Source organism: Vidua chalybeata, chromosome Z (assembly GCF_026979565.1).
Source record: "Vidua chalybeata isolate OUT-0048 chromosome Z, bVidCha1 merged haplotype, whole genome shotgun sequence".
NCBI lineage: Eukaryota > Metazoa > Chordata > Aves > Passeriformes > Viduidae > Vidua > Vidua chalybeata.
In genome coordinates, this window is record NC_071570.1 from 8,243,351 (window position 1) to 8,269,795 (window position 26,445).

The window sequence follows — 26,445 nt, forward strand, 5'->3', positions numbered from 1 at the left end:
AAAAAGTTGAAGTTTCCATGACTTTTCAAACTTCTATCTACTCTGATAACATCATCTGAATGCTGTTATTTCTAAAATCAAGTATGCCAGTAAGACACACTGCAGACAGCACCTTTACCATTAAAACACAGAGCCACCTAAACAGCAAAGGAGCTGAACTGAAGAAGACACAAAGACAAAAAGTCCCACCATGTGTAGAAGGTGTCAGGGAACGCATTAGTAATCAATGCTTGCTTTAGTCAGTACAATGTTACTCTGCCTACCTCAGTGATGAAACCCAGTCATTATGGAGAAAAAGATTGTGTTATCATAGACAGCTTTATCTACTCTCAAAGCTCCTGGAAAGGGTTTGTGAAGATTTACAGTTTGCTCAAATGCTTAACTTGAAACAAACATTTAGACTGAGGTGGTTAAGAGAGAATGGGATTCTAAAATGCTTCAATGCCCTGCAGTGTTACATGGATGTAAGAATCTACCAGATATTGAGCCATGTGAGCCACAATGAAGGTATGATCAAAAGCTGATTTTGCTTTCAGCAAAATCTGGAACTATCTGTCATCTTTCTATTTTTTCCTAAGGCTGACAAAAATAGTCACTGCATAGAGCACAATTTCATCCTGGTTTTGATCAGAGTTCTGCAATATTGTAGGCCTCAAGGAGTTCAATAGTTCTTTTTCTATTTTTCATCACAAAGATTTGTTGTCAACTAACTGTGGCAGAATGAGAAGGCTAAATCTGTTGTTAATATTTAAATATGATCAGCCTACTGAATGAATTTAACATGTATATCTGTGGTTCCTGAGCCAAATCAATTCATTAAGGCTGGTCCTGGAAGATACTACATTTCTGTGTATCAAGAGGACAAAATCACCATTTTAATCTTAAAAATTCAGCTTTAAATCCACACACTGTTCCCATGAGATTTGCTACAACTGAACCACACTCAAAACCTGATTTTGGGGAACACTTACAGTCATAGTCCAGTACAGGAAAGAGCTTGTCTCTGATATGGATACCACCTTTCACAAACTCTGTAAGAACTCTTTTAACTGTAGTAGGATGTAGCCACTACCTGTAATATTATGATTGTGTAGTTGACTATTCATCTTCCTATTATTTGTAGGCAAATGAAATCTACAATACACATTGAATCATTTTTAGAAAAAAAAAATGATCTTGCTTCAAAAGATACCTGTATCTGACAACAACAACCAAATTCTCACTTCATCTCACCTTATTTTTAGTGTATCCTTCTCTGAGGCATCTAGCTGTGACTATGTGAAGATTGCATACATCACATTTTCATGTTTCTCAATACAGAGATTACAGACTCTATGCCTCATAAAAACATTGAAGTAATGGTCCCACTGTTTGTTGTTGCAGAAGAAGTCATTAGAGACCCCACTTTTATACAAGACAACAAGTGGATAGCGGTGCTGTAAAAGTAGAGGGGTTTGTACAAACCAGTGTGACCTTTACATAACCACACAGAGGCTAAAGGTCTATTTGGGTTCCATTAGCACATGGCCTAGTAAGAGCATCAGCAGATGAAATACTCCTTTGAAATTTCTACATAAAAACAGTAAATATGGAAGACACTGATGACAAGAGAGTTTCTAAGACACTTTGTATGAGGCTGGAGTCCAATTCTTCAGGTAAATAAATGTAATTGACGCAGGACTCATATCCCTTTGCTTCTCTTCCAGTTTCATTCTTAAGAGAGGAGGCCTGCATGACAATAGCTAAAGGAGATGTAGAGTATGAACCTTTGGAGCAAAACCTCATGAGCTTCTGTTGGACACCTTACTGACAGTTAGAATTTATGACAATTGTGGTTTTAATTCTCATCTTGCAGGTCTCCAGCTCTACCTTGCATACAGTGCATGTTACCCAAAATTCATATCCACTATACCACTTCTTAGAAACAGCATATGAAAATTACTTTTCAGCTTAGAAGAACTCAGTCTCATGCAGACACACGATGTTATTGCTTATCACTTTGCATATTGAATCTAGTCAGTTTGGACATTTTGTATGTGATGAGATGACAGCATTTCAAAACATGCTGCATTATATATTTTGGCTGAATTACTCTTGCTGTGGTGATCTTGACTTCATTATGGTCAACCTGTTTTAACTTCATCAAAAAGATTTTGAGTACAAGTCTGCTTGTAATGTCTGCTATGTTTCTAACTCAAATATGCTAAGAGAAACAGCAATTAGTCAATTCAGTATAAGCAAAAAGTGGGACAAGAAGTGAACACAAATTTGAAATGTTCTATTAACAAAGTGCTTCTGTTTCTAAAATAAAAGAGATTTAGACTGACACAATTTGGAATAAATAATGTGCTGTTTGGACTAAGGTTTTAAAGTAGAGGGTGGACAGCAGTTCAGTTGCATATTGAGGTGAGAGAGAGAAACAAATGAGTCACACATCTACTTTGTTCTGCAGCAGGGGCAACCAACCCAGGTGGAAGTTCTGGGCTGCAAATCCCCATTCTGAACATGCCTGAAGTTTTGAATGAGAGTTATGTGAGCTCTAACCACAGAGGATACAAAACCTAACTCTGCAACAGAAATATTGCAACACCACACATGGTAATTGTTTCTCTGCAAAGCAAACATTCTCATTTAAATAGTGTATGTTCTGTCAGTGGTCCCCACAGCTCTTACAAGTTTCTAATACAAGTTTTCTTTAGTTATCACAGAACTAGGCCTACCTGGTGTCAATTCCATTTTAAGATGGTTAGCTCAGCCATGTACTGAAAATTTCAATGCTTAGTCCAGTGCTGCCAAGCCCACATGGAGAACAAGCATTGAGAAGAGGTGTAGACAGGCAGACTGCTATGCCTATATCCATTTCTCTGACAAGTGAACTTTTCATTCCAAAGATCCACCTTTGGCTGAAAATACTTTAAAAGGAAGATTCTGGTGATTCTTACACAGTTCCAGTAATTGTTAAGTCCAAATAGTTGAGGTTAAATTTGGTCCTTATGGTATGCCAGGAAAATGTTACAGCAGTTCCACTTTATGCCACTTAGTCACTACAGTTGTTCAAGGTGCCATGGAAGACTTAAGAACAGCCAGAATGCACCAGTGCTTTGATCACTAGGTGTTCTTATTCTTTCACAAATCTTGCGTTAAAGGTTGGCATCTCCAGATGTTTCCCATGCAGACCTGAGACAGATTTCTGATTTCTAATTTAGTCATTAATTCAGAGCTAATTCACTATAGAACTTGGGTTAAGCACATTTCCGAGATGCAATGGTGCACAGATTTAGGTAACACAAAATTTATCCTGTACTCTGCTTGCCTTGTGCACAATTGCTGCTCTGCATGTTGGGTAAACGACAGAACCTGATATTCCAGTTCTTGGCACTTGCAGAGTACTCTTGCAACATCTTTGGGCTTCCCATTAGGAGTTGAGACACAATTTCTGGCTTAAACAGACAGCTTTCAACTGACTTTGAAAGTTTTCTGTGCTTGCTGCCAGCATCATCTCAGTGGAGCATCAAGGTTCAAAGACTAAAAAAGACTAACTAGTATTATCCTGCTATTCCCCGTGCCATTTTGGGATTGCTTTCCCAACACTTTTTTGTTTTTTGTTTTGTTTTTGTTTTTAATAATTTTTTTTCAGGGTAGTCACAAAGCCAACATGTTACAACTAGGCACACTAAACCCACAATAATCTAAACTAAGCTTTCATCACCTAGAATGTGTGAGAATAGCTGCAAACATTCCCTTATGTCCTTAATCTCCAATACCATCATCCCCCTTCTGTGCGTATGGTTGGAGAGGGCAGGGAAGAAGTAAATGACCCTCAGGAACTTTTTCCACCAATTCCCACATGTCTCTGCCTACTATACACATACCTCCAAGACAGCAATACAACTAGGATGACAGCAAGTACCACCATCCCTTCACAGTTATGTGCTGCTTCCCAATGCCATTCTCCCCTTCTCAGTTGATACCAGGTCAATAGAAGCTCTGAGTGTTTATCTCACACTTGACAAAGCAAAAATGAAGAAGCCAGAGGAAGAACTAATAGAGCAAAGAGGACAGAAAAATAACTGGCACTGGCTACATCTGTGATAGGAAAAAAAAATAAAATTCTTAGCCATACTAAGTCCTATTTTTCAGTTTCTGGAGTGACCAGAGAACTACAGCAGAGAGCTGGAATTCCAGTGTTGACCCAGGGGAACTGAGCTGGGGATTCAAAGCAGCATGTGAGAAATGAGTTGGTTGGTGAGGAAGATCCAGAATAAATGTGGTTTAGAAATACAGCACAAATGGAGAAGGTGGAGAGAATACAGAATTTGAAACATACACACTAGCAATTCTTATAGGGAACTATCTCAATAGCTTTCATCAGGTCTTTAATTTTGGAGATATTTTTCCTCTCTCCTTTCTTTCCAGTCATAAACTGCCATTGTGTAGGACTTATCCCTTTACCTCCCTCACTTTATTACTCTCAGAAGTAAACCAGCCTTAAGCAATTAGCAGCAGTTGCCCTGTGTTGAAACAATGAAACTGCTGAGCAATAGGGACAGGCTCATTATTATGAGAGATCCAGCACTACGATAATCCAGACCAGGAACTCTGAATCCACTGCCAGAAGAATTACTGGTTAGTATGTTATTAACTTCACTGCCTTTCATGCTGGAAACAATTCATCCAGTGTTTCACAAAATCAATTTCTTAGTCTTCAAATGGTGTATATATACATCAAATATTGAAAGTCAGAATCTGATGAGAGCAGAGATGTGAGTCAATCTGCTGCCCACCAAGACAACTCATGTGGCCCACTCTTCTGGGGATAATTTGGGACTGCATACCAGACACATTTTTTGAGGCTGGTAGTAGCAGTCATCTCCCAAGAGTCCAAGACTCCAGCATGACACAATGGCCACAAAGTACTTAACAGTGAAGACAAGAGTCTTCATGCAACTAAAAGCCAAGACATATTTATTGTCTCTCTTGATTTTTCAGATAGCCTCAAACTGCATATTGTGGTTTATTGTGCAGAGATTGGAATTTGACAAGTATATAATTAAGTTCAGAAACTCAGGGAGATTACTATGCATTTCAAGTAGTGTGAAAGTGAAGTTCACTGATTTTAACTATCCACTACTGTAAAATTGTAAGCTACTGTTTGTCTGTAGTTAGCAACAGCCACAAAGTTTTTGCTATCAATTGTTTCATCAACTGTTGCCCCAGGTTTCTCTCACCCAACCACAGTGAAGGCTAGTGAGTGAAAACCCAAGGGGTGTGCTTCCGTTGTGTTGTCCAAGAAGACCATCAGAAACATTCCACAGTTGTGTAGCTCCAGGGAAACCATTCTCAAACATTGTCTTTAACAACTACCTCACTTCCCAAGCAGTCTTTCCACTTGTCCCTCTTCTCCACTGACTTTTAGATAGTTGCTCAGGTCCTGCACAGCTATGCACATGTATCTCCCAACACCCAGGTACACCTGTGGGGAGAGTTCAACACTACTTTTTCTTCATGTCATTTATCTCTCCCCAACAATCTTTGGCTTTTAGGGCCACTCACTTTGGCAAGACTCTTAATGTACTAATTTCTGCTCTTATTTGAACTTACCCATTATTTCCACTATACTCAGGTTTTACTTTTGCTGCTCCTTTCATTAGCCAAGTATCTGAGCAATTGTTCCTTACAGCAATGAATTCACCAGTTACAGATACAGAGGTGTTAAGTGTAGTATTTGTAGATGAGGCACATAAGCACAGGATCTGCCCCTTGCCCCATCCACCTAGGGCAGCGTGGGGCTGAGGAAGCCTGCGTGTATGGAGGAAGCAACACCAAGCTAACTCCAGAAAATGGGACCAGGTTTGAAATGTGGTGAGGAAGTACATATTAATACATCTATGTTTATCTTCTTAGGCGAGTTCAGTTTGTAGCTGATTTCGTTTAGTCAACATTGAAGGGTGCATCTATGTATATGAGTGTTTAAAGAGGGTGACAGCAGGAGAACGGAGTCAGGCTGTTCTCAGAGGTGCTGAGCAATAGGACAAGAGGCAAAGGGTGGAAACCGAAGCACACGAAGTTCCACCTGGACATGAAAACTTTACTGTGCAGGTGACTGCACACTGGAACAGATTGCACAAAGTCTCTCCCTTATAGGAGAGAGCCAAAAACTGTCTGAACACAGCGCCATGCCATGTGCTCTGGGATGGCCCATCTTGAACAGGGAGGTTGGACCAGATGACCGGCCGCGGTCCCTTCCAATCTGACCGATTCTGAGAGTCAGTGATTCTCTGATCTTCCCAGTCTAGCCTCGCTCCCTGTTCATGTCCGCCACACGACACAGCAGGCCGGAGCGACGGCGGCCCGGGACGGCCAGGGGAAGGCGGCGCACGGAGCCCGCTTCCCGGAAGGTTTCCCTGAAGGCAGCCGGGGCCGCGCTGGCCGCAAGGGGGCGCGCAGTGCCGCGCCGGGCCCGCCCTGGCGCGCGTGGGCGGAGAGGCGGAAGCGGCGGCGCGGCCATGGCGGCGACGGGCGTGGGGCAGCAGTGGGTGCTGGTGGAGATGGTCCAGGCCTTCTACGAGGTGCGGCCCGGCAGACATCCCGAGCGGGGCGGCGTGAGGGCGGCTTGGGGCGCGGGGAGGTGTCGCCGGAGCTGCCCCGGGAATGGCGGCGGTGGGTGGTGCCGGGTGGTGAATCGGGAGCTGGGTTGCGGGTCGGTGCTGCGGGGTCGGGCTGCACTCGCTGAATCGTATGTGTGAGTGCGCCATGGCTGTATATTGAAAATATACACGCACGTCTTATTTCTCCAGGTTTATAAAACGACATTTAAGGCGTGTAGCAGAGCATTAAGCCTTAAGGTTCACAGGTCAAGGCTTGTAACTTACAAATGCCGTTTGCAAAGGAAGAAACGGCGTTTAAATGTTCGGGCTTGACTTCCCTCCTGGAGGACATCAGCTGTTTATACTCAGACTTTGTTTCGTGATGTTAAAAAGGATGTCCTGATGATAGGCGGTTGTTTTGTGTCCCTTCCTTTGTCAAAGGGTGGTAACTTCTAAGGAATGTATGCAAGATTTGCAGTCCAAATATAGAAATGCTTACCTAATGAAGCAGGTAGCACGCTCTAGTGCACTGAATCCAGGAGAATTGTAGGCACTGAAAAGCACAGAGCTCAGTGGGAGTATACTGTGTGTTCTTTAGATGTCATGTCATGTATGTTGTGTATATATTCTTAATATGTTTGGTACACGGAAGAGTACTCTGCAATAGGTAACATTTGTTATTTGAAGTTTGATATGCCATAGGACTCTTTACTGGTTTTAAAAGCTTGCATCCAATTTACTTTAGTTTCTGGATGTATGGTAAATTCTGCCTTGTTGGCAGGTCAGATACCACCAAAACTGTTGATGGGTGTGAGCAATTCCCCTGCTTGAAGAAGGAGTGTGCTGGCTTGTGTGCACTTTTAGTCTTTTAGGAATAATAGACAGGAACCTTTCTGAAATGGAATAACTAAACTCATCATTAATTCTACGTGTCCACATCTACTTCAAATTAGCTGTGCTGCCAGAGCAAACTGATTTTCATCCCCCAAGCACCCAAAGAGGATGACTTTAACTTGCATCAACTCTGGTTTGCTTTGTGTATTCCCACACTTTGTGTCCACACAAGAGAGTAAAAGACACAAGGACAAAACTAGTTGAGCTGACTCAGTTGTTTTATACCTGATCAAAGTGCCTGTTAAACTGACAGAAGCTGGCTGTAAGAATAGAATTGTCTTTCCTTGTAAATACTGGCTGTCCGTGCTGTGGACTGTAGATTACAAAAATGGAGAGTTGAAGTGGATTCGTATGGATGACACAGACTTTCAGGGTCTCAGGATACTTGTGCTTGTTTTGAAGGCTGCCTGCCTTCATGGGTGCTGACTGGTGCAACCTGTATGACTTAACTGCCTTTACTCTTGGTATTCAAATTATGTGTATGAGCAACAGACTAAATCCATTCAAACTTAAGTTAATAGCTACAAGTAATAGCTGCAAAACATTCCACTTTCATATAGTTAAAATTTTTACTGATTTAGAAATATATCAGCTGATGATCAGCTTTGGGTTTTTTTCCTGGGTGTGCTAGTAGGAACAAAATATTGTGTCACACTGCTTGAAATAGAATTCTCTCTAGACTAATTTTTGTACTTTTCTTTTCAGGCTCCAGCTTACCATCTCATTTTAGAAGGAATTCTAATACTATGGATAATCAGACTTCTTTTCTCAAAGACATATAAGCTTCAAGAGCGATCTGATCTAACACTTAAGGTATGATGAAAAAATATTTCTCTTTAGAGAAACAGTTTAGAGTAATTGATGTATTGGGTGTTGAACCACTGCTCCATTACAAATGGTTCTGCTTTTTTTTCTTTAACTTCCAAGGGTGAGTTTACTTTGGACTCAGGAGCTGCTTGTTGCTTAAACAGCAAAATGTCAGTTTGTGCTTTTCAAGTAGCACTGTGTTTGAGAGTCTGAGAAATAAGAAAACTGATATGACAGTGACTGTTAAGCTATGAAAAACTGTCATTAGCTCTACTCAATTGAGGGCTTTATTATAAAAATGAAAGAGCTATGTGAAAAACGCCCACCAAGCAAAATGAACTGTAAGACTGTAGATGGTAGAAAAATGCTCAAGCTGTATATGGGGTGTCTGTGAGTTGTAACTCTGAGAGTTTACAGTGAGTTCCACAAAAATTGTAGTTTAGCAGCAGTTTTCTACTTTTGCAATGCCATCCTGAGAAAATAAAAAAAGCTGTACTTGTGAAGACTGGAGTTTCTTCCTGGCTTCTGGCTGTAGACTATCTCAAATGAGTAAAGTGTGTTTTGAGGATGTCCCTGGAGTTGTTTATTTGAGTTTCAGAATAGTTATATCACTTATAAATAGGATAAAATAATGACATTTCTTCATGATACTAAAGAAAGTTTGTGAAAGAGGTTTATGGTATTTGTAATGGGTATATGTAATTTCCATCTATGTCATGTGTTTGCATGCTTTTTGATCTTATTCTCACTAATGATGCACATTAAGGATGTGTGCTGAGTGTAATTCATCAATGAACAGGATGCAAGGACTGTAGGCACAAGTCTATAATTGTAAGCAAAACTGCAGGCAGTGTCCTCATTTGGGGAGCACTTATTAAACAAGCTTAGAGTGTTCTAGAGAACACTTCAGAGGTATTTATTGAGACTGCTGACATGGCTTCACCAAGGGCAAGTGCTGCCTGACCAGCCTAGTAGCCTTCTGTGACAGAGTGATTCCATTGGTGGACAAGGGAAGGGCTACATGTGTCATTTAGCTGGACTTGTGTAAAAACTTTGACATGGTCCCCCTCGATATCCTTCTCTCTAAATTGGAGAGAAATGGATGTGATGGTAGTTAGATAAGAAAGTGGTTGAACAGTCTCACCCAAAGGGTAGTGGCTATTGTCTCTGAGTCACAATGGACATCAGTGACAGGTGATGTCCCTCAGGAGTCTGTCCTGGGATCACTGTTATTTAATATCTCAATTAATATCTTACTTAATTTAATACCTTAATCAATGGCTTAGATAATGGGATTAAGTGCGCCCTCAGCAAATTTGCATGTGACACCAAGCTGAGTGCTGTGGCTGACACACTGGAGGGAACAGGAAAAAAGTGGGTTCATGGGCTGTGAGTGGTATTGCAATAAAGGGTTTGACTGTTAAAGACACCACTGGCTTGTTACCTGTATCTTGATGGCAAAAAAAAAATAGCATGGGTGAAATGCTCTTTGTTCTGATCCTGCGTTCAAGTTGGCTAGCCTTGAAGATGGTGAAAGTTAGAGTAGCTGACTATATCATTGACCTTTGAAGATGGAAATAGTGGTTGCTTTAGGAAGACCTGTATTTGGAAGGGGAAGTCTTGTATACAGGTAGTTCACTGAAAGTAAGAATAAACACAGCAGTGTGAATAGTGTGAATACATCTTCTACAATTGGAGGAGTTAAGCAAACTGATACAGCAGAGTCATGGAATGATTCGATTTCTCTTTCAACAGTGTAGATAATTTTTGTGAAGAGAGCTCATGTATTTTGTGTAGGGGAATAGCTGTAAACACACAGAGACATGCCTTCTTAAATTTCATGAAAAACCTAATAGGCACTAGTCTGTGTTGTGGATTAACCCCAGTGGGCTTGAACACTGTTCAGCTGCTCACAAAGCAAAGGAAGAGTAAAAGCAAGAAAACTTGTGAGTGAATGCAGAATTATTTAATAAGCAAAGGAAAGTGTAAGAAGACAGAAAACAAAACAAGTAATGTCTCATGCACCACCTCCAGTGGATGGACCAATATCAGACAGTTCCCAAACAAAAGGTGACAAAATTCCTTAAAACCCATCTTCTCCTTTTTGTTGCTGTGTGACATCATACAGTATGAAATTTATTTTTGGTTAGTACGAGCCTGATTGTGTCCTTTCCCAATCTCTCAGGCATGCACCAGTCTATTCACTGTGGGAAAAGAGTGTGAATTGTGCAAAGGCTGTTCAGCAAGAGATACAACTTTAGTGTTTTACCAACATTGTTTTTGTCATAGCGCTGTGTGAGCTACTATGAAGGAAGTTCCCACCATCATACAATACGGGATCCCATACAGCCAGGCTTCTGTGTGTGTGTTCATCTACATGTAGAAACATGCCAGCTGTTCAGCAAGGAGACTGCTATTGGTTTACTTTTCTAGTTAGAGTCATGCTGGGGTGTCCAGTCTTTACCACACCAGAAAGAAATATTAGGTTACTCAGGTACAGCCACTGGAGACCGGGCCTGCTCAACTGCACGCTACCTTTGTGCCAGCCACTCATGTAATGGTACTGGAAGTTTCTTTATGAATTACTGTTGGGAATGGTGCCAGAGCAGAGCTGGCTGCAGGTAATAAATATTAATGAAGAATACAATTACTGCACAGCCATCTTAGTGATCTGTTAGGACAAGTCAGTTCTGGGGAACAAGAAGGAAATTATATATATTGTGCAACCTAGTGCACTTAGGAGTCATGCTTCTAAAACCGTGAAGAAATTCACCCTGAAGCTGGATTCTAGATTCAGTTAAATATGTAACAAGAGTACTGCAAAATCCAGTGCAGAAATCACCTTTCAACTTGCTAACTCTTATTATGCTTTGGTAATAGTGTTTGTAAGTATTCCTACTGCTTCTTTTAGAAAATAGTATCTCCCAAATCATTAACTAAAAAGGTGGAGTGTGTCTCTGATACTGTAAGTTCCTGACAGTTCAGTATTTTAGGAAACATAAATAAGTCTGTGGCCATACAGGGTGCTAGACATAGATCCTTATGGACTTTCACACAACGTAAAATCTGTAGAAAGTGACAATGAGGACTGGAGTGGGCTGTGGAAATTTGCATGGCAGCATTTAGCTATGTGTGAAAAGAAGGTGCCTTACAGGTCTGATTGTCTTTTACTCTGCAGTAAATGATAATGATGCTGAGCTTTTCTCTCAAAATTCCTGAAGTACTAAGAGTCACATCTTCCCATTTGCAAATGGGAGGAAAAGTTTTTTCTTTGATTTTAGAATTTCCACTAAATTGCAGTAATAGCATGGGATGGATTTTTTTTTTTTTTTTTTTTTTTGAGTGATACTAGTCAGGAGGCTGGAAAGTTCCTATTGGAGACAAATGTTTAATGTGTGGCTGAGAAATACATTGACCTTGAGAGCTGTTTTGCAAGAACAGCATTCACAGACTGATCAGATGTTGTTCTTTAGGGAATAGCAGAGGTAGTCTGCTCTTGTTAAGGTTTTCAGTAATTCTGAGCAGAGACTCCCTAAGTAGCTACAATTACTCTTATGTATGAGCATACATACATACTCTGAAAGAAAGAAATTTCTAACTGGCATGTCCATTATTTCCGCCAATTTATTCAATTCTGTTACGTGAGTCTAGAAATACTGCGAAATTAAAGACTTAATTTGAGGACCAGTAAATAAAAAGTTTTATTAATCTTTTGATATTAATGTAGAATATGCATGTGTGACATTGTTTCAGAAGACTAGTGCTAGCTAAGAACTGTTGTCATTAACAGGATTGCTACCTTTTCTTAAGAACCTGGGTAAACAAGGCAACTTTTTAAATAATTTGGATTGAATGTGTTTACACCCAAATATTTTCCTTACCCAAGGTATATGGCAGTTAAAAAGTAAAATCCACAACAGAATACAGCCACCCATTGTATATGTACGTGTGGTCATCTATGTTATTTAGATAAGCAGATTTTTTATGTATAAATATGCACAAACAAATTCAGGATTCTACTACATGCAGGGTTAGGCTTCAGAGAGCCAGAAAGTTCAGAGTCCAAGGGATACTGGGGCTGGAAAAGTCATGCCTAGGAGATCACAGCAAGGTACCAACATTGCTGCCTCCACACCTTTCTAATATGGGACACCCATGGAGGTGGAGACTTCAGCCTCTGCACTGAGCTTCCATTATGGTTAGCATTCAGAGAGCCAGAAAGCCTAAATCTAAATGTATAACAAGGTATATATATTATAATTTATAAAATATAGTTATAAGCATTTTACAGATTATATTTTTATGTTTATTATATATTAGCCATAAAATAAAAGATATACACTTTATGATATTATGTATATTTTATTTATTGCTTATTTAAATTAAAAGGAATTATATAAGGGCAAGAGGAAAAGCTGAGGGATGAGTTCATGTACACTGCAGTCCAAGAAAGTGGAAACTGAAAGTTTTGAGTTCATTCTCTTCATCAGGTGAATGTTTTCAGTGCAGCAAACTAAGGAGAAATATGCAAATCAAGTGTATACTGAGAATGTTACAGTGTGAATTAAAAAGATGGTTTCTTTGTATGTTTGAAAATTAATTTTTTTTTATATTGCTGTGAAATTTTATCTGTTTAGGAGGTAAAAGATAAAAGTACTCTGATGTTGGGTTACTGCACAAAAGTCTGCTTTTGCCCCCTCTTTTTGTTGAGGGGAAGATGGTCATGTTTATCCTGAACAGTCAGAATGGCAGGCCAGTGTACTGAGGTATTTGGTGAATGGAAGGAGGAAGGGGTTTGCAGTGTCTAGTCTGCAGTGGTGGGTGGCTGGTTTAGATTGAGATTGGTTCTTGTTTTAATCATCAATGTCTCCAGTCCCCTCCTGTGCTAAGAACTGGTGGAAACAGATGACATAAGATGTGAATATGCAAATGTTTGTCCATGAAAAAGCAAAATGCTGTATAATGGATGAGAATGAATGTGAACTAGAATTAATGAAATGGTGTTGTTTGAAAGGACAATTACACTTCTCCTGTATATTCTAAGTTATGTTAAGAGAAAAATTAGGATGTTGCCATGTCTCATCTGTGGCTTGTAACCTATGCTGTTGAGTTTGTGTGCAGCAAAGATTTTAAAGGGAGAGTAGAAACTTCTTAGAAATGAGTGTTAGTGGGGGATAGGAATACTAATTATGAATTGCTTGTTATCTTTATATTCATAGATCTTAACTGCAATTGGAATGTGCTAATTTACTGTAGTTACGGTGTCCATCTATACATACTTTTTTCTTTCTGCTAAACTCCTTGACAAAAGTATTTTAATTGAGCTTGTGTCCTCAGTAGCTAAGCTGATGACACTTTGATGATATTTTGCATGCTTAGCTCAAAAATTTGACTTTAATGAAAAGGCTAAGTACATGCTTACACGGTTTTAATTCTGCTTTCTTTGAAAAAAATGAATTTTATGTTGCCTGCTCTGCCTTAAAGCTATTCAAATGTTCTGTGTTCAGGTCCCAAACAGGAGAAATACCATGAAGTCCTGAAGGATCTGAAGTCTTTCCCTCTAAGGCATTTGATGTCAAATAAAGCTTTTCTTATTTATTCTTCCATAACTGACAGGCTGCACCCACTTCTCACCTGATTTATTCTGCTGCCTAACAAAAACAAAACTCAATAAACCTTACTCTGCTAAAACCTCAAACTGAAATGAAACACAACACCAACCAACAGCCCTGTGCTCCAAAATGAACGCAAAACTCTTGATTCTATACATTAGGGATTTGGGGCCTTTCAGCAACTACTGCAGGAGCAGAGTGAAGGCTGCGTGAGCATACATCCTGCTTTATGATTGTCAGAAGTCTTTTTTGAACTCTTTTGGCAAGGTATACGATACTACTGGGCAACTGCAACACAGGTTGTGGTTTCCCAATAGCATCAGCCACTCTATGTAGGGACTGGGACTCTTGTTGTGGGTTCTAGTTTAGATATATATCCCATCCTGCTTTTGCTGACTTAGTTTTCATCTTGATCTGAATAAGGCTTTTGTTTTTTTAACTGCTTCTGTCAGCACAAGGAATGGGAGAGGACTGCATAGTAGCAGCTGCTGGCCTGCCGTGTGGTGGATCAGCACCCTTAGTGTAAAATTATGTCTTTGATTTTTTATTTTCCACCCAGATAGTAATATGGTATAGAGATGCCCACTTGTGTTGTGAGGTGAGGATGGAATTTTCTTTCTTGGGCTGTGGTTGTGGTTTCACTCTTAAGATTAACCTGAATTTAGGTACTACTTTGAAAATTAAGGTGACCTCAGTATTCCTCCATAGTTAGGTGTAGGATATGTGGTTTAGTAGTTGTTGTTACCTTTTCTTGAGCACTTGACAGTTTTTCTCCAGTGTATCCTTCTCACATACTTGTAATTTGCTAAATATTTTTATACCAGTGTTCTTGAAACAGCACTGTTGACGACTTGAGAATGTAAATTGAGGCAATCTATATTAAATTTTTTGAATTCATATTCAGTTGCAAAAATTGTAGAGGAGAATTTTCATATTTAACAGGTTGAATTAAAAAGTATTTATTAAAATTTGGCAGGGACGTCATGTTAGTATCTCATCTCTTGATTATAGTGTAAGATCTCTAATACACAGACACATCTGGTCTGTGTTTCTTTTTATCTTATTCCCTTTCTGATTTCATAATTGTGATCCTCTAATTTAAAGATCCTGAGATAATAACAATTTTAATTGTCTCAGAAAGGTAACATGTACTAGTATCCATGATTTCTAATACAATTGTTATCAATTATTTTTAATGCATAATGTATCAATAATTATTAATGCATAATGTATTCTCTAGGGGAATTCCCTTCTCAAACAGTATTTCTTTTCTCCTGATCAGGAAAAAGAAGAGTTGATTGAAGAATGGCAGCCAGAGCCTCTTGTACCTCCCGTGCCAAAAGATCACCCAGCTCTCAATTACAACATCGTTTCAGGGTAAATGTAACCAAAATTACTTCTGTTTACTTACTTAAACTCAAATACTTGATATCTGTATTCTGCATTATATTGCTCATTAAGCATTTCTATATCCTTAAAGCCTTTAATAATTCAATTGCATTTTTAGAGAGCAGGACCAAATTTGCCTCTGAAGAGGTCTTGGTTACAAAACCAAGACCATTATTAAGACTATGTTACTAAGAAAATATTTCTTACTTTAAATGTTGTCTTTTTTTTTTTTTTTTCAGTATTGTGGGTGGGGGGAGAAGTAGTATCGTATCTTTACCTTCATTGTGGTTTTCTATTGTTTGGTATTAATTTTTTTCATATTGCCTGAAAACATGGACTTAGACCTCCAAAAGTGGATACCAACTTCTTACATCATCACTAATCACTTGAAAAGAAACTTTGTGTGTAGCTGCTTGGCTCTTTTCTGTGGTTTCACCCCAGCTAGCAGCCAAGCCCCATGCAGCCACTCACTCCCCTATCAGTGGGACTGGGTATAGAATTTGAAGGGTTGTGGGTTGAGATAAAGAGTTTTACAGAGAAAGCAAAAGCCATGCAAACAAGCAAAGCTAAGCAAGGAATTCATTCAGTGCTTCCCATGGGCAAGCAGGTGCTCAGCCATCTCCAGGAGAGCGGGGTGACATCACATATAACTTGGGAATACAAATATATACAAATTATATAGTGAGCATGTCATGTAGATGGACCAAAGGGTCACTTTGGGTCACCTGTCCTGACTGTGTCTCCTCCCAACCTCCCACGCCCCTCTAACTTCCTTGCCAGTCCAGCAGTATGAAAAGTAGAATAGGCTTTGGCTCTTCGCAAGCCCTGCTCAGCAATAACAAAATCATGTCTATATTATCAACCCTGTGTTCAGCACAAATCCAAAATGCAGCCGCATACTAGCCATTGTTAAGAAAATTGACTCTACTGCAAACGCAGCACACACTTCATGAAAAGTTGTTTTTCTTTGGACAATCGTAATTGGAAATGCTGGATGGTAAAGCTGTTCTGTGAGGAAATTTATGGCTCAGTGTTGCTTTCTTGTGTTACAAGGCTTTTAAAATGTTTGATGACTTAAGCAAGAGTCACATTATTTCAGAAATTGCTTTGAAGCTTCTTTTTACAATCTTCAGATATGCACGTCACTAGCTTTTACTTGGTAAGCATTCATAGTATCTTCCTATTGACACTAATAATTTGAAATAATTTAGTATCATAGTGAGGTCCATTTTGATGGTTCTACTACCACAGAAAAATCTGCCATGTAAAAGTGATGCCTGTTTTAATTAACTGTGATGTGAACAATTCTTCTGTTATTCTTCAGAATTTTGAAACAAGCTGTACTGTAGAGTTAAAGGAAACGTTGACTATTTAAAAAAATAGAACAAATATATATTTTAGAGTGATTCAGAAAATGTTTAAGTTAGTAGAACTTTCTAGTGCTTACAGCTAGGAAATGTATTCTGACAGAATGTTAATGTGCTGTGGCTATTAAACTCAACAGTGGCTGTGGGGAAAACTTGACATTTGTCTTCTAATATTTAAGCTGCCAACTGACTACTTCACCACAAGTTGCTCAACAGCTGTAGACTGTAACTTTGACTGTAAACTTGAAACATGTTTCAGAGTTAATACAGGAAGAAAAATGTCTGCATCCTGATTTCAGCTCAAGAGCATTTGTCTTTTTTTAAGCAGGGAGACCCCATCTATTGAGGTAGTCTTCTTTCAACTATTTTCCTGTTTTATTGTCTAGCATGAGTAGTGATTTACAAAAATCCTAATCATAAACCAGTTTATATTTGAAGGAACCTTTAAAGGTTATCTTGTTTCTACTGTTGCCATTTGGACACCTTCAGCTAGACCAGGTTGCTCCAAGCCCCAACCTGCCCGGTCTTGAACACTATCAGGGATGGAGCATCCACAGCTTCTCTGGATAGCCTGTTCTAGTGCCTCACAACTCTCATTTATCTTTATAATACTGTGTGTTTACGGTAATATGTGGGGATTATAAAAGCTCATAACCACTACAGAAAAACAAAGTAATTCAGTAAAAATTTTGACTTGCTGTGTGTGTAAGGCAGATTTTCTCGTCCCTCAGCAGGCTGTGCAGTTTGTACCCTGTGTTCATATTCTCCTTTCTGCATAATCAAGTAACATTGCCAAATGATGAGGAAAGCAAAAAACTCAGACATGTCCTAATCAGAAAAGTGATCCATCTTGAACCAATGCTGAAGAAGGTACTCACAACAGCTTTCAGCAGTTCAGAAATTAATTACTTCTTGTGGTAGCCTTTCTGAGAACTAATCTATGCAAGATAGCTTACTTGTATGAGATCTCACTCAGAAAATGTAAATCTGCTTGCCAGAACAGTAGTTCTGTGACTGATTTTTTCAATATATGAAACACTTAAATGAGAGGCCCAAGAACGGTAGGCATTCTATCAGTCTTTAAAAGACAGTTTCTGAAGGATTTACTTGCAAGTTCTTCGAATATAGCTTGAAATGATATTTTTATTTACTGTTTAAGCTGGATCATTCAGTATCCCGTAACTGTTTTTCCTAATTGTGATACCTAATGAGCTGTTATACTAGGGGAAGGGAGATACACGAAAAGATAAAAAAATCTAGTGGTTCAGGGTTTTTCTTTTCCAAAGACTTACTCTTGTTGCAAGGCAGGGTTTATGATGTGGTCAATATCTGTGTTTTGGTTATAATTATTCACTGAAATACCTTTTCCATTTATATTTTTGTTACTGTTTCTTTAGAAGTTTGGGTAAAATTCTGATAGCAAAGGATGGTCAAGATTTCATGAGGGCTACAGCTTTATACTGGCCAAGTTATTGGTGAACATAGGTGTGTTTTCTAGGTTTGAGAGATGGAGCTGTGAGGCAAATTGTTGTAAATTTACAGGTTTGATAATATGCTGGGAATATACTGAATCTCATGTTAGTGACTAAATGTATATATATATGTACAGGTCTGCTCTGGTGAATATCTGTGAAACTAAGTAATTATTTTGCTTATTAGGACATCCAGACTTTGGTACAGCTCACTGATGACCTAGACAGAGGAACAGATCCAGCTATGTTTTTTAATAACAGTCAGTTCCCCAAGACAGTTTGCTGCACATTTCTATAATGCTTCTGCTGTGCAGAAGATGCACTGCAGTAATGGAGGACAGTTCCTTTGTGGGGACAGGTTCAACATTCAAAATAGGCACATGCATTGTGTTAGTAGAGAGCTTTACAAAGCTGTTTAGTAAACTTTTGCAATTGTTTAGTTGAAGCAACATGTGCTGAATTTTCTCAAGTGAACAGATATAACACAAGATCATGGAGTTTTTTAAGTGAAGTTCAGGCACTTCAGAGTATTTCTTAACTTGCAGTGAATAGCTTGGACTTAAGTTATTTGCTTTGCACACCAAATGTAACCATTGAAATATTGTCAGCCAGCGGATTTGGAACAGCTGTACACAGGCATTTGACATTTGAGAAGCCCTGTTTCATTTTGATGAAGAAAATTGCCCAGTGCTAGTTTTCCACATGGAAATTACTGTGTCTGAGGAATAGCACGGAATCACTTCTGTAATATTTGACAGCAGATATAGAAATGGGCAGACACAGGGTTTTGTATTTGGCTTAGTTTTGAGACTTAACGCTCCAGGTGATAAATGGAAATTTTTGAACTTATTTTATTGATGTGTATAATTGCCAAAACAAATTTGCTTATAGAACAGAGTATACAGATATGATGCTTGTATTTAAAGGGATAATATTTTACTTATTCAATTTTTTTTTTTCTTGTTTACCTAAATCACAATTTTTTTAGGGCAGAAAATTTTTGCCCTTTGCTTCATGTATATTATACTCTTGTTCATTTGCTAGTAGTGTGTGTTTTCAGACTTTCTCTGTTTCCTGATTATATAAATTACTCAAACCATTACAGATTAAACTGAGTTGGAAACTTGAGATGATAGCTAATACAATAGTTTCATCCGCTTACAGCTACTATCTGTATTTCAATATCAGTAGAAGATAGGTATTCTGGGGTTGCTTTATGACAAAAAACATTGATTTGGAATTAATTTTTCATTTGGAAATAAGAGCAATGAGGTATCCTTTTCATTTTTAGTACTTCTTGAAAATAGATATCACTTTGCTTTTAAAAGAGAAGTTTTATGTGTCTCTTCAGGGGTCATCTTTCTATGAATTAAGTTTTCAACAAGGAATCATTAAATATCTCAAGAAACTAGTTGCAGTTTCTTTACTAAATTACAGGAATATAGGTTTTGTTGAGTATATTTGTGACTTGATATTGAACTTCAGTACTGATTGGCAATTGCAAGAAGTAGTAGAAAGAGGGAATCTTGGAAAACCTGTGTGCCTTCTGTTGTTGAAAAACAGAACTCCTGTATTAACTGCTTATGAAAATGACAACTCTTCATTCATAACAGTAAGTCTGCAATTGTTTTTCAGTCCTCCTACCCATATAATCACTGTTAATGGCAAGGAATGCATAAACTTCGCATCATTTAACTTCCTTGGACTTCTGAATAATGAAAAAGTTAAGGTGAGTTCTTTCAGTTATTCTATTTGTGTGATTATTCCTCTTTTACTTTGTATGTTATCTTGGGATAAAGAATACAGAAAGCATGAACTTCATCAATAACCAATACTGCGAAAGCAGAAAGATTATAAATCTTGTAATGTTGTGCTAGTCAAATTTGTATTTTTATTGAAGTTTAATCTGGTGTACTTACTGCACACCTAGTTGATTATCAAGTTAGATTAGTATTTAATGTCCTTAAATATTAGTATGAGTGATGCTTCAACAGTTGTCTAAAGTAGTTTTGAGGTGGAATTAGTTACAGAATTCAGTACATTATTATACTTTCTGTGAAGCAGGTCGTCTTACATGATACAAAAAGTCATCTGTGTACATTGGTGTAAAATTGTCAGTGTGAAGTGTATAGGAAAGCTAATGTAGAAATATTTCACGTAATTCTTTCCTATTAAAGAGCGCAGCCCAGTCTTCTCTGAAGAAATACGGTGTTGGCACTTGTGGACCCAGAGGATTCTATGGTACTTTTGGTAAGTAACTTTCTTTGATCTGCCTTTAAAGATGTTTAGACTAGTTTGGTAAGCCAGCCAAAATAGTCCAATATATAAGCAAAAAGTTGTTTCTATTGCTCTGAAGAACAGTTATCCTCTAATACACATTTTACTGTAGTTGTTGAGGATTAGTAGCATTTATTCTTTCTGGCTTTCTTTCTTATTATTTTATCTCTTTTCTTACTCTTTCTAATGCTGGTCTTTGAAAAGACTTGCAAAGTTTATAACCTGTTGTAGTTCTAGTAACTGTAGTAGAAAGAGAAAATAAACATAGTAGAATTCAATAATTCACGGTGACTTGAAGTGTAAATGCAAGTGCAAATTCAGCTTTCTGCGGGCACCACAAGGGGGCAGTCTGATTTCTGTGATAACTAACGTGACTACTGGTGCTGTAGCCAGAATGAAGTTTTCCACTACTGATAACTTCAATGTTGTTACCTGGGTAGGTGTTACTAAGGTAAGGGGTTTTTTTCATTCTTTTTAAGAAGTAGTAAGTTCTTAATTACTGGGTTCTGGACATAGTTCTTCACAGGCATTTTTATTTTGAAATATTGCATGTAAGCCAAAGAGTTATACATGAATAGCTGCACAGTTACGGGCTAAAACCATCAACTCGTTTTGTGAACTTTCCAGTCTCTCCCCAGAGATGATGGAATTTGGAGGGGGTCTATACTCAAATTATTTCATAGAATTAGCTTCCTGTATCCTTGACTTGAATTTTAGACAAACTTGAGCTTTTCTTGGTTAATCAAACTAGTTCCATAAGTGATCAACTAGTGGCTATACCTAATTTGATTTGATATGTCTATCTATCAGAACAAGGTTGAATCTTGATATCAATCTTAGAAATTGTTCATTAGCTTAGAACCATAATTTGTTTCTAATTAATGTACTGGTGGCTCACTGATTAGTACAGAGAGAGCTTATAGGGAGCTAGATTCCCTCAGTGATCACAGTTCAGCAGTGGTCTGTTGGAATTCATATAGGCTTTTCTCTTCTCTCCAAAATAGTGAAGTGCTCAAAAAACCTTGTGCAATAATAATAACATTTTGAATCCAAACTGATTTTAAATTTTGTGAAGTCTTTCACGTGGTTTGTTTCTAGTAATTATTTGAAACAGACAGGTTAAATTTGATTTTTTTTTTCTGATAAGTGAGAGAATCTTCAGCTTGTTTCCTGCCCTCTTTAGAGGGCTAATCCTAAGATGCAAAGTATAGCTTTTGCTATTCATTGGCTCCTGAATTTTTTCAGTAAGTGCTCCATTTCACAAAGCAAGGCATCTAATCTGTGGCATTGCTACTTCACGGCAGTAGAGAAGAAGTGATATTATACTCACCCATTTGAGGTATCCTCTTTTACACATAAAATAATGGAGGCTTCATTTTAAATGGTAGACAGACTCCTGCTCTACTTGTTCAGTCTGAAATTGTCTTCCTGTTTTCACCTAACTTTAAATATTTGAGTGTGGCAGGATTATGAGTCTATGAGAAGAAACACTTTTTGCATCATTGTGTGCCTTAAACATTTCACACAATTTTTCATGTACTGGAACTTTGGTAAATGGATCATGCTCCGTGCAGAGCTATACACAATTTCCTCTTACTTTCCTATGTGGAATATGACTGATGGTTGTTGATTGTTACAGCTTAGATTTATCCCCTCTTAGGAGCTGATATTTCATATCAATATTAGATATCTCTATTTGAAATGTAGATATTGTGTTATAATTTATTTTGACTGGAGATTCGGTTCTTCATATCTATGCCACAAATAGGTAATTAATAGATTTAGTGAGTCCCTTGTCAAGGCATTTTTTATTTTGTCTTGTATCCCTGAAATATGTATCTGTGCCTTTATCCTGTAATGAGCATGAAATATTTGTATATTTACATATACCTGAATATTTGTGGGTATTTTCTCATAATTCTCATTTATTCGGTTTTTGACTTCCATGTGAGCATATACTAGGCATTAAACAGGCATTTCATAACAGTTTTTAACAATATTAGCTTTATTGACATTTCATAATTGCATAGAAAGCTGTTCCAATGTTGTCTTCCTCTGTGCAAATGTATTTCAGATGGTGTTAGCAGTTTCATTTAAGCTAGGCTAATCCTAGTGGAGTAACCAGACTAAAAGCAAATAATTGCAATAGAGGAGAGTCAGATAGTATTTGGATTTTATCCCAATGAAACGTTAATATTGTCTTAGCACTTTTCAGCCTCATGCTTAAACAAAGGATTCATACCCTTATGTAATGATATGCCAAATGTATGTAATTTTGAACTTATGTGTTCTTGCCCTTGGCAAAATTTACTTAGGCTTCCAAAACTTTTTGCCGTAACACAAACCTGAATATATTTGTTAGCTGCCCTTCCTGACAATACTTGTTTTGCCCACTGTTTTTTACCTAGATCTTGCTTAGTGTAATGGTGGTTGTGCATGAATAAGGCTCAGTGAGAAGGATGCAGTTTCTGATTTTGAACAGTGATGGTCTTGTCATGTTTATCAGTTAAATTGTGTAAGTGGTCACTCACAACATTTTAATTCATAAGGTATCAATAGCTGATCACTCAAAAATAGTAGTTCAGTTCTTATTTCCCCTAATTTTTTATTCTCTACTGATGAGGCTTCAAAAATAAACATTTTGGACTGAATGTTGTTTATATTGCATGTTTTAAATGCTATGTGACCAGTCTGTTTTTAAAATTTTTTATTGCTGATCTTTGTTGGGCTTTTCATTCAAAAAATCAAAGGTCATCCTACCTGTTTGGAAGCCTGATTGAAGATTGTTTATTGATTCTGAAGTCCATATAGCAAGAAAAAGGCACAAATATTCTGGAAATGGACTATTTGCAATCTCAGTCGTAAATAGATGAGAATTCTAGTCAGTATCCTCCCTTCTGAAGCCTTTGGAGAGGAAAGGCTATTCTAGATATCCCTGAACATTTGTTGTATCTAGTGCAGCTGGATCAAAGTAATAGTGTACAAAAGAAAAGTTCCAAATAATGAATGATTAACTGTTTATTTTCATTTAAAAGCAGTGGGAAAAGCATTTTCTTTCTGATCTATTTTTTAATGCCCAGGTAAACATCAGGAAAGGATTGTTGAGGATTTATATTTTACATGCTGTGGATAAAATTGCTCTTTGCTGTGATTGGGAGGCTGTTGTTTGAATAAATACGATTTGCTTTTATTAATAAATATGTCAGATGGCTGTGTCCTTTTGGGGAAAGATTATGTAGCTATGTTTAGTATGGCAAAGTTGCAATTTATATGATATCCTTCCTTTCTGCACCCTTTCTGTTGGTGTCGGGTCAGAATGAGCAACACTGACATAACCATGCTCCACAGACTATTGGAAGAATCTTTACATATAACTGATGTTGCTTTATTTGATTTTAGTTTCAATGAACTTCCAATAATTGCAAAAAGTTAACACTTGGCCACTGGTGGTCTTTCAAATCACACAGTAATGATCTCTGCTTGCATTTTAATCTTATTTCCAGTTGACAAAAGGCATAATTACCTGTCTATTGCTAGCAGAAGCAGATAGTGGCAAGAGTGTTAGACAATCAAAATAACAGTTTGTCTGATACTGGTTATTTTGCTTAGGCACAATACTTAATGTTGTGGCTGCCTTTCTGCAGCAACAATCCACTCACCATGTTGTATTACAATTTTTAGTATTTTGATTTTTTACATGGATCACTCTGACCAAATTGATTTGGGAAATGCTGTGTCAATATATTGATTGGGTCAATATATCTTAAGGGTGAATAATCTCTGGATTGGAGGTGTGACCTTTTCAATGGGCTAGAGTGTGTTCAGGAGATCATTTATGACTTGTCTGACAAGAGCAGTGTTCTGTTATAATGATAGCTATGCTTATGTAGGGGAAACAGCTTGGAAGGACTGATAATCTGCCAATAGGACCTCATTAATTGCTATAAATTACATAATTTGTTTTCTGACTATAGTAACTGTGCTCTCTAGTCGCAGTCCAAGAACGCTGCATCATTTGTGGTCTAATCACAAGTAGATTTTAACAACTTTGGTGTAAGAACATTAGAGAAACATGTTGCATAAAGATTTTCAGATCTGTCAAAACTTGTGATTAATAACAGGTTACTTGTCAGTTTAAGTGAAACTGGATTGGTTGAAACTGGGTTTTGGGAAGTTACTTGTTTTAATATTATTCTTACAAATAAATGTTCTGTTTGGTTCAATTAGATGATTTCTAAAAGTAATGATAGAATTTTTGATATAAAAACAAGCTAACTATCTAATATATTTTTGTTTTTCCTCTCAAATAGATGTGCACTTAGAATTAGAAGAACGTCTAGCAAAATTCATGAGGACAGAGGAAGCTATTATATACTCATATGGATTTGCAACAATCGCCAGTGCTATCCCTGCATATTCAAAGAGAGGGGACATTGTGTTTGTGTAAGTATTGTTTTCTAATTGCTTTCTTCTTACTTTTAATGATTTTTAAGCATATTGTTGAACATTTAAAAATATTGCTGGTTTTGATCAAGTAGTAAATTTTGTAGTACAAAGTTCAAATAGTTTTTCTGTGCCAAATATTACAAATCAGTTATTGCTTTCATTGTGAAAGCTCAGATGTGGGCACTCAGCTGCAAAAAAAGCAAAATAACTTGTGGATTCAAATACTAACATAATTCTAATAATTAATTTTCTTTTTAAACAATACAGTTACACTTGCTTTTCTCCTGTCTACTGCTGGCTTTTAACCTTTCTTCCAGGAGAGTCGTTCCCCTCATGTCTGTTTGCAATGGAATAGTGGGATAAATATTGGTACATATTAAAATTACAGAATAATAGCTATGCAAAAGCAAATAAATGATTTTGGAAGGCCTAGTATCTGGTACCTAAGAATAGCCAGTCATGATTTGTCTAGGGAAGATTCAACAGCTGGGAGAAACAATGTAGCAATACTGCATTTACTGTGCCAAAGAAGAGGGTTTGGACTTATTACGAATTGATGGATTTTTCTTGTCTTCTGATTCTTTCAGTACCTTAGATCTTTAATATACTCAGTGTTTCTATGACATGCAAATGGTTAACGTGAACATTTTATGAAAAATATGAAGTAATACCTGTTTCAAATATAATACGTACTAATTTCTATCACTGCTTTTGTATAGGGATTTTCCCTGGGAGTAGGGAATGAGTGTCAGTGTGGGGCTCAGCTGCCTACTGTGGTTAAATTACAACACAATGGTACTTTTGTATTTGTCTGCCAAAATCTCTCTTTGGTGCTCTCTTTTCTAAGTGTAAGGCTTGCAGCCTATTTGACCTCTTAACAGAAGTTCTTTCATAATTTAATCATGTTTTTTGATTGTCTTTCATTATCTTCTGGATCAGTGTTTTTGAGACAAATGCCCAGGATTGTGCACACACTACTCAAGGATGCCAGTGTACCCTAGATTTAGTTATCTCATACTGTTTCAGCTTCTCATTGACAAAATATCTAACTGTATTTGAAAACACTTGAAATTACTGCATTTAGCATATGCAGGTTTGGTTAAGTTGTCACTTACACAAGAATAATTGACCTAAGCAGCTGTGAAATTGCATACCCCAACATAGTTGGAAATTTACTGTTCCAACACTTAAAAATGGGAGATAGCTCTTTGGACATGGAGATATTATTTCTCAAAGGGTATTAAAATTGAGGTTTTTTTAGTTTTTGGAGGACTACAGTTAATGTTACAGGCATATCTTTGCACTTTTTTTCTAAGACCCAGAGCAAAGAAGTGAGAGGTTTCTGGGATGATTACTGTGGTATTCTACCTGGTCTGTGTAATGTTGTGCTGAAACTGCTGTCACATACAAACAAAAGGATAAGTGTAGATTTAAAAAAAAAAAAAACCACAAAAACATAGTAGCTTGCTTTTAGTGTCTGTAATTCATATAAAATTGAGAAGCTTTGAAATGAGTTTTCAAAATGTCAATAAAATATACAGTGCATTAAAACATCTGGTTTTGTCTGCACCTAAGTACAAATATCTGCTCAAAA

General features: G+C 37.6%; 1 protein-coding gene across 1 annotated transcript in view; it reads left to right on the plus strand.

Moving 5' to 3' along the window:
• The first annotated feature begins 6,489 nt into the window (after nucleotides 1-6,489).
• The window catches only part of SPTLC1 (serine palmitoyltransferase long chain base subunit 1), a 33,149-nt gene continuing 13,193 nt past the window's right edge, over nucleotides 6,490-26,445 (plus strand). The window contains exons 1-6 of the mRNA XM_053932063.1: nucleotides 6,490-6,569; nucleotides 8,187-8,294; nucleotides 15,183-15,277; nucleotides 19,764-19,857; nucleotides 20,306-20,378; nucleotides 24,716-24,848. Coding sequence (XP_053788038.1) covers nucleotides 6,507-6,569; nucleotides 8,187-8,294; nucleotides 15,183-15,277; nucleotides 19,764-19,857; nucleotides 20,306-20,378; nucleotides 24,716-24,848 — 566 coding nt within the window. The 5' untranslated portion in view covers nucleotides 6,490-6,506. The remainder of the gene's footprint in view (nucleotides 6,570-8,186; nucleotides 8,295-15,182; nucleotides 15,278-19,763; nucleotides 19,858-20,305; nucleotides 20,379-24,715; nucleotides 24,849-26,445) is intronic.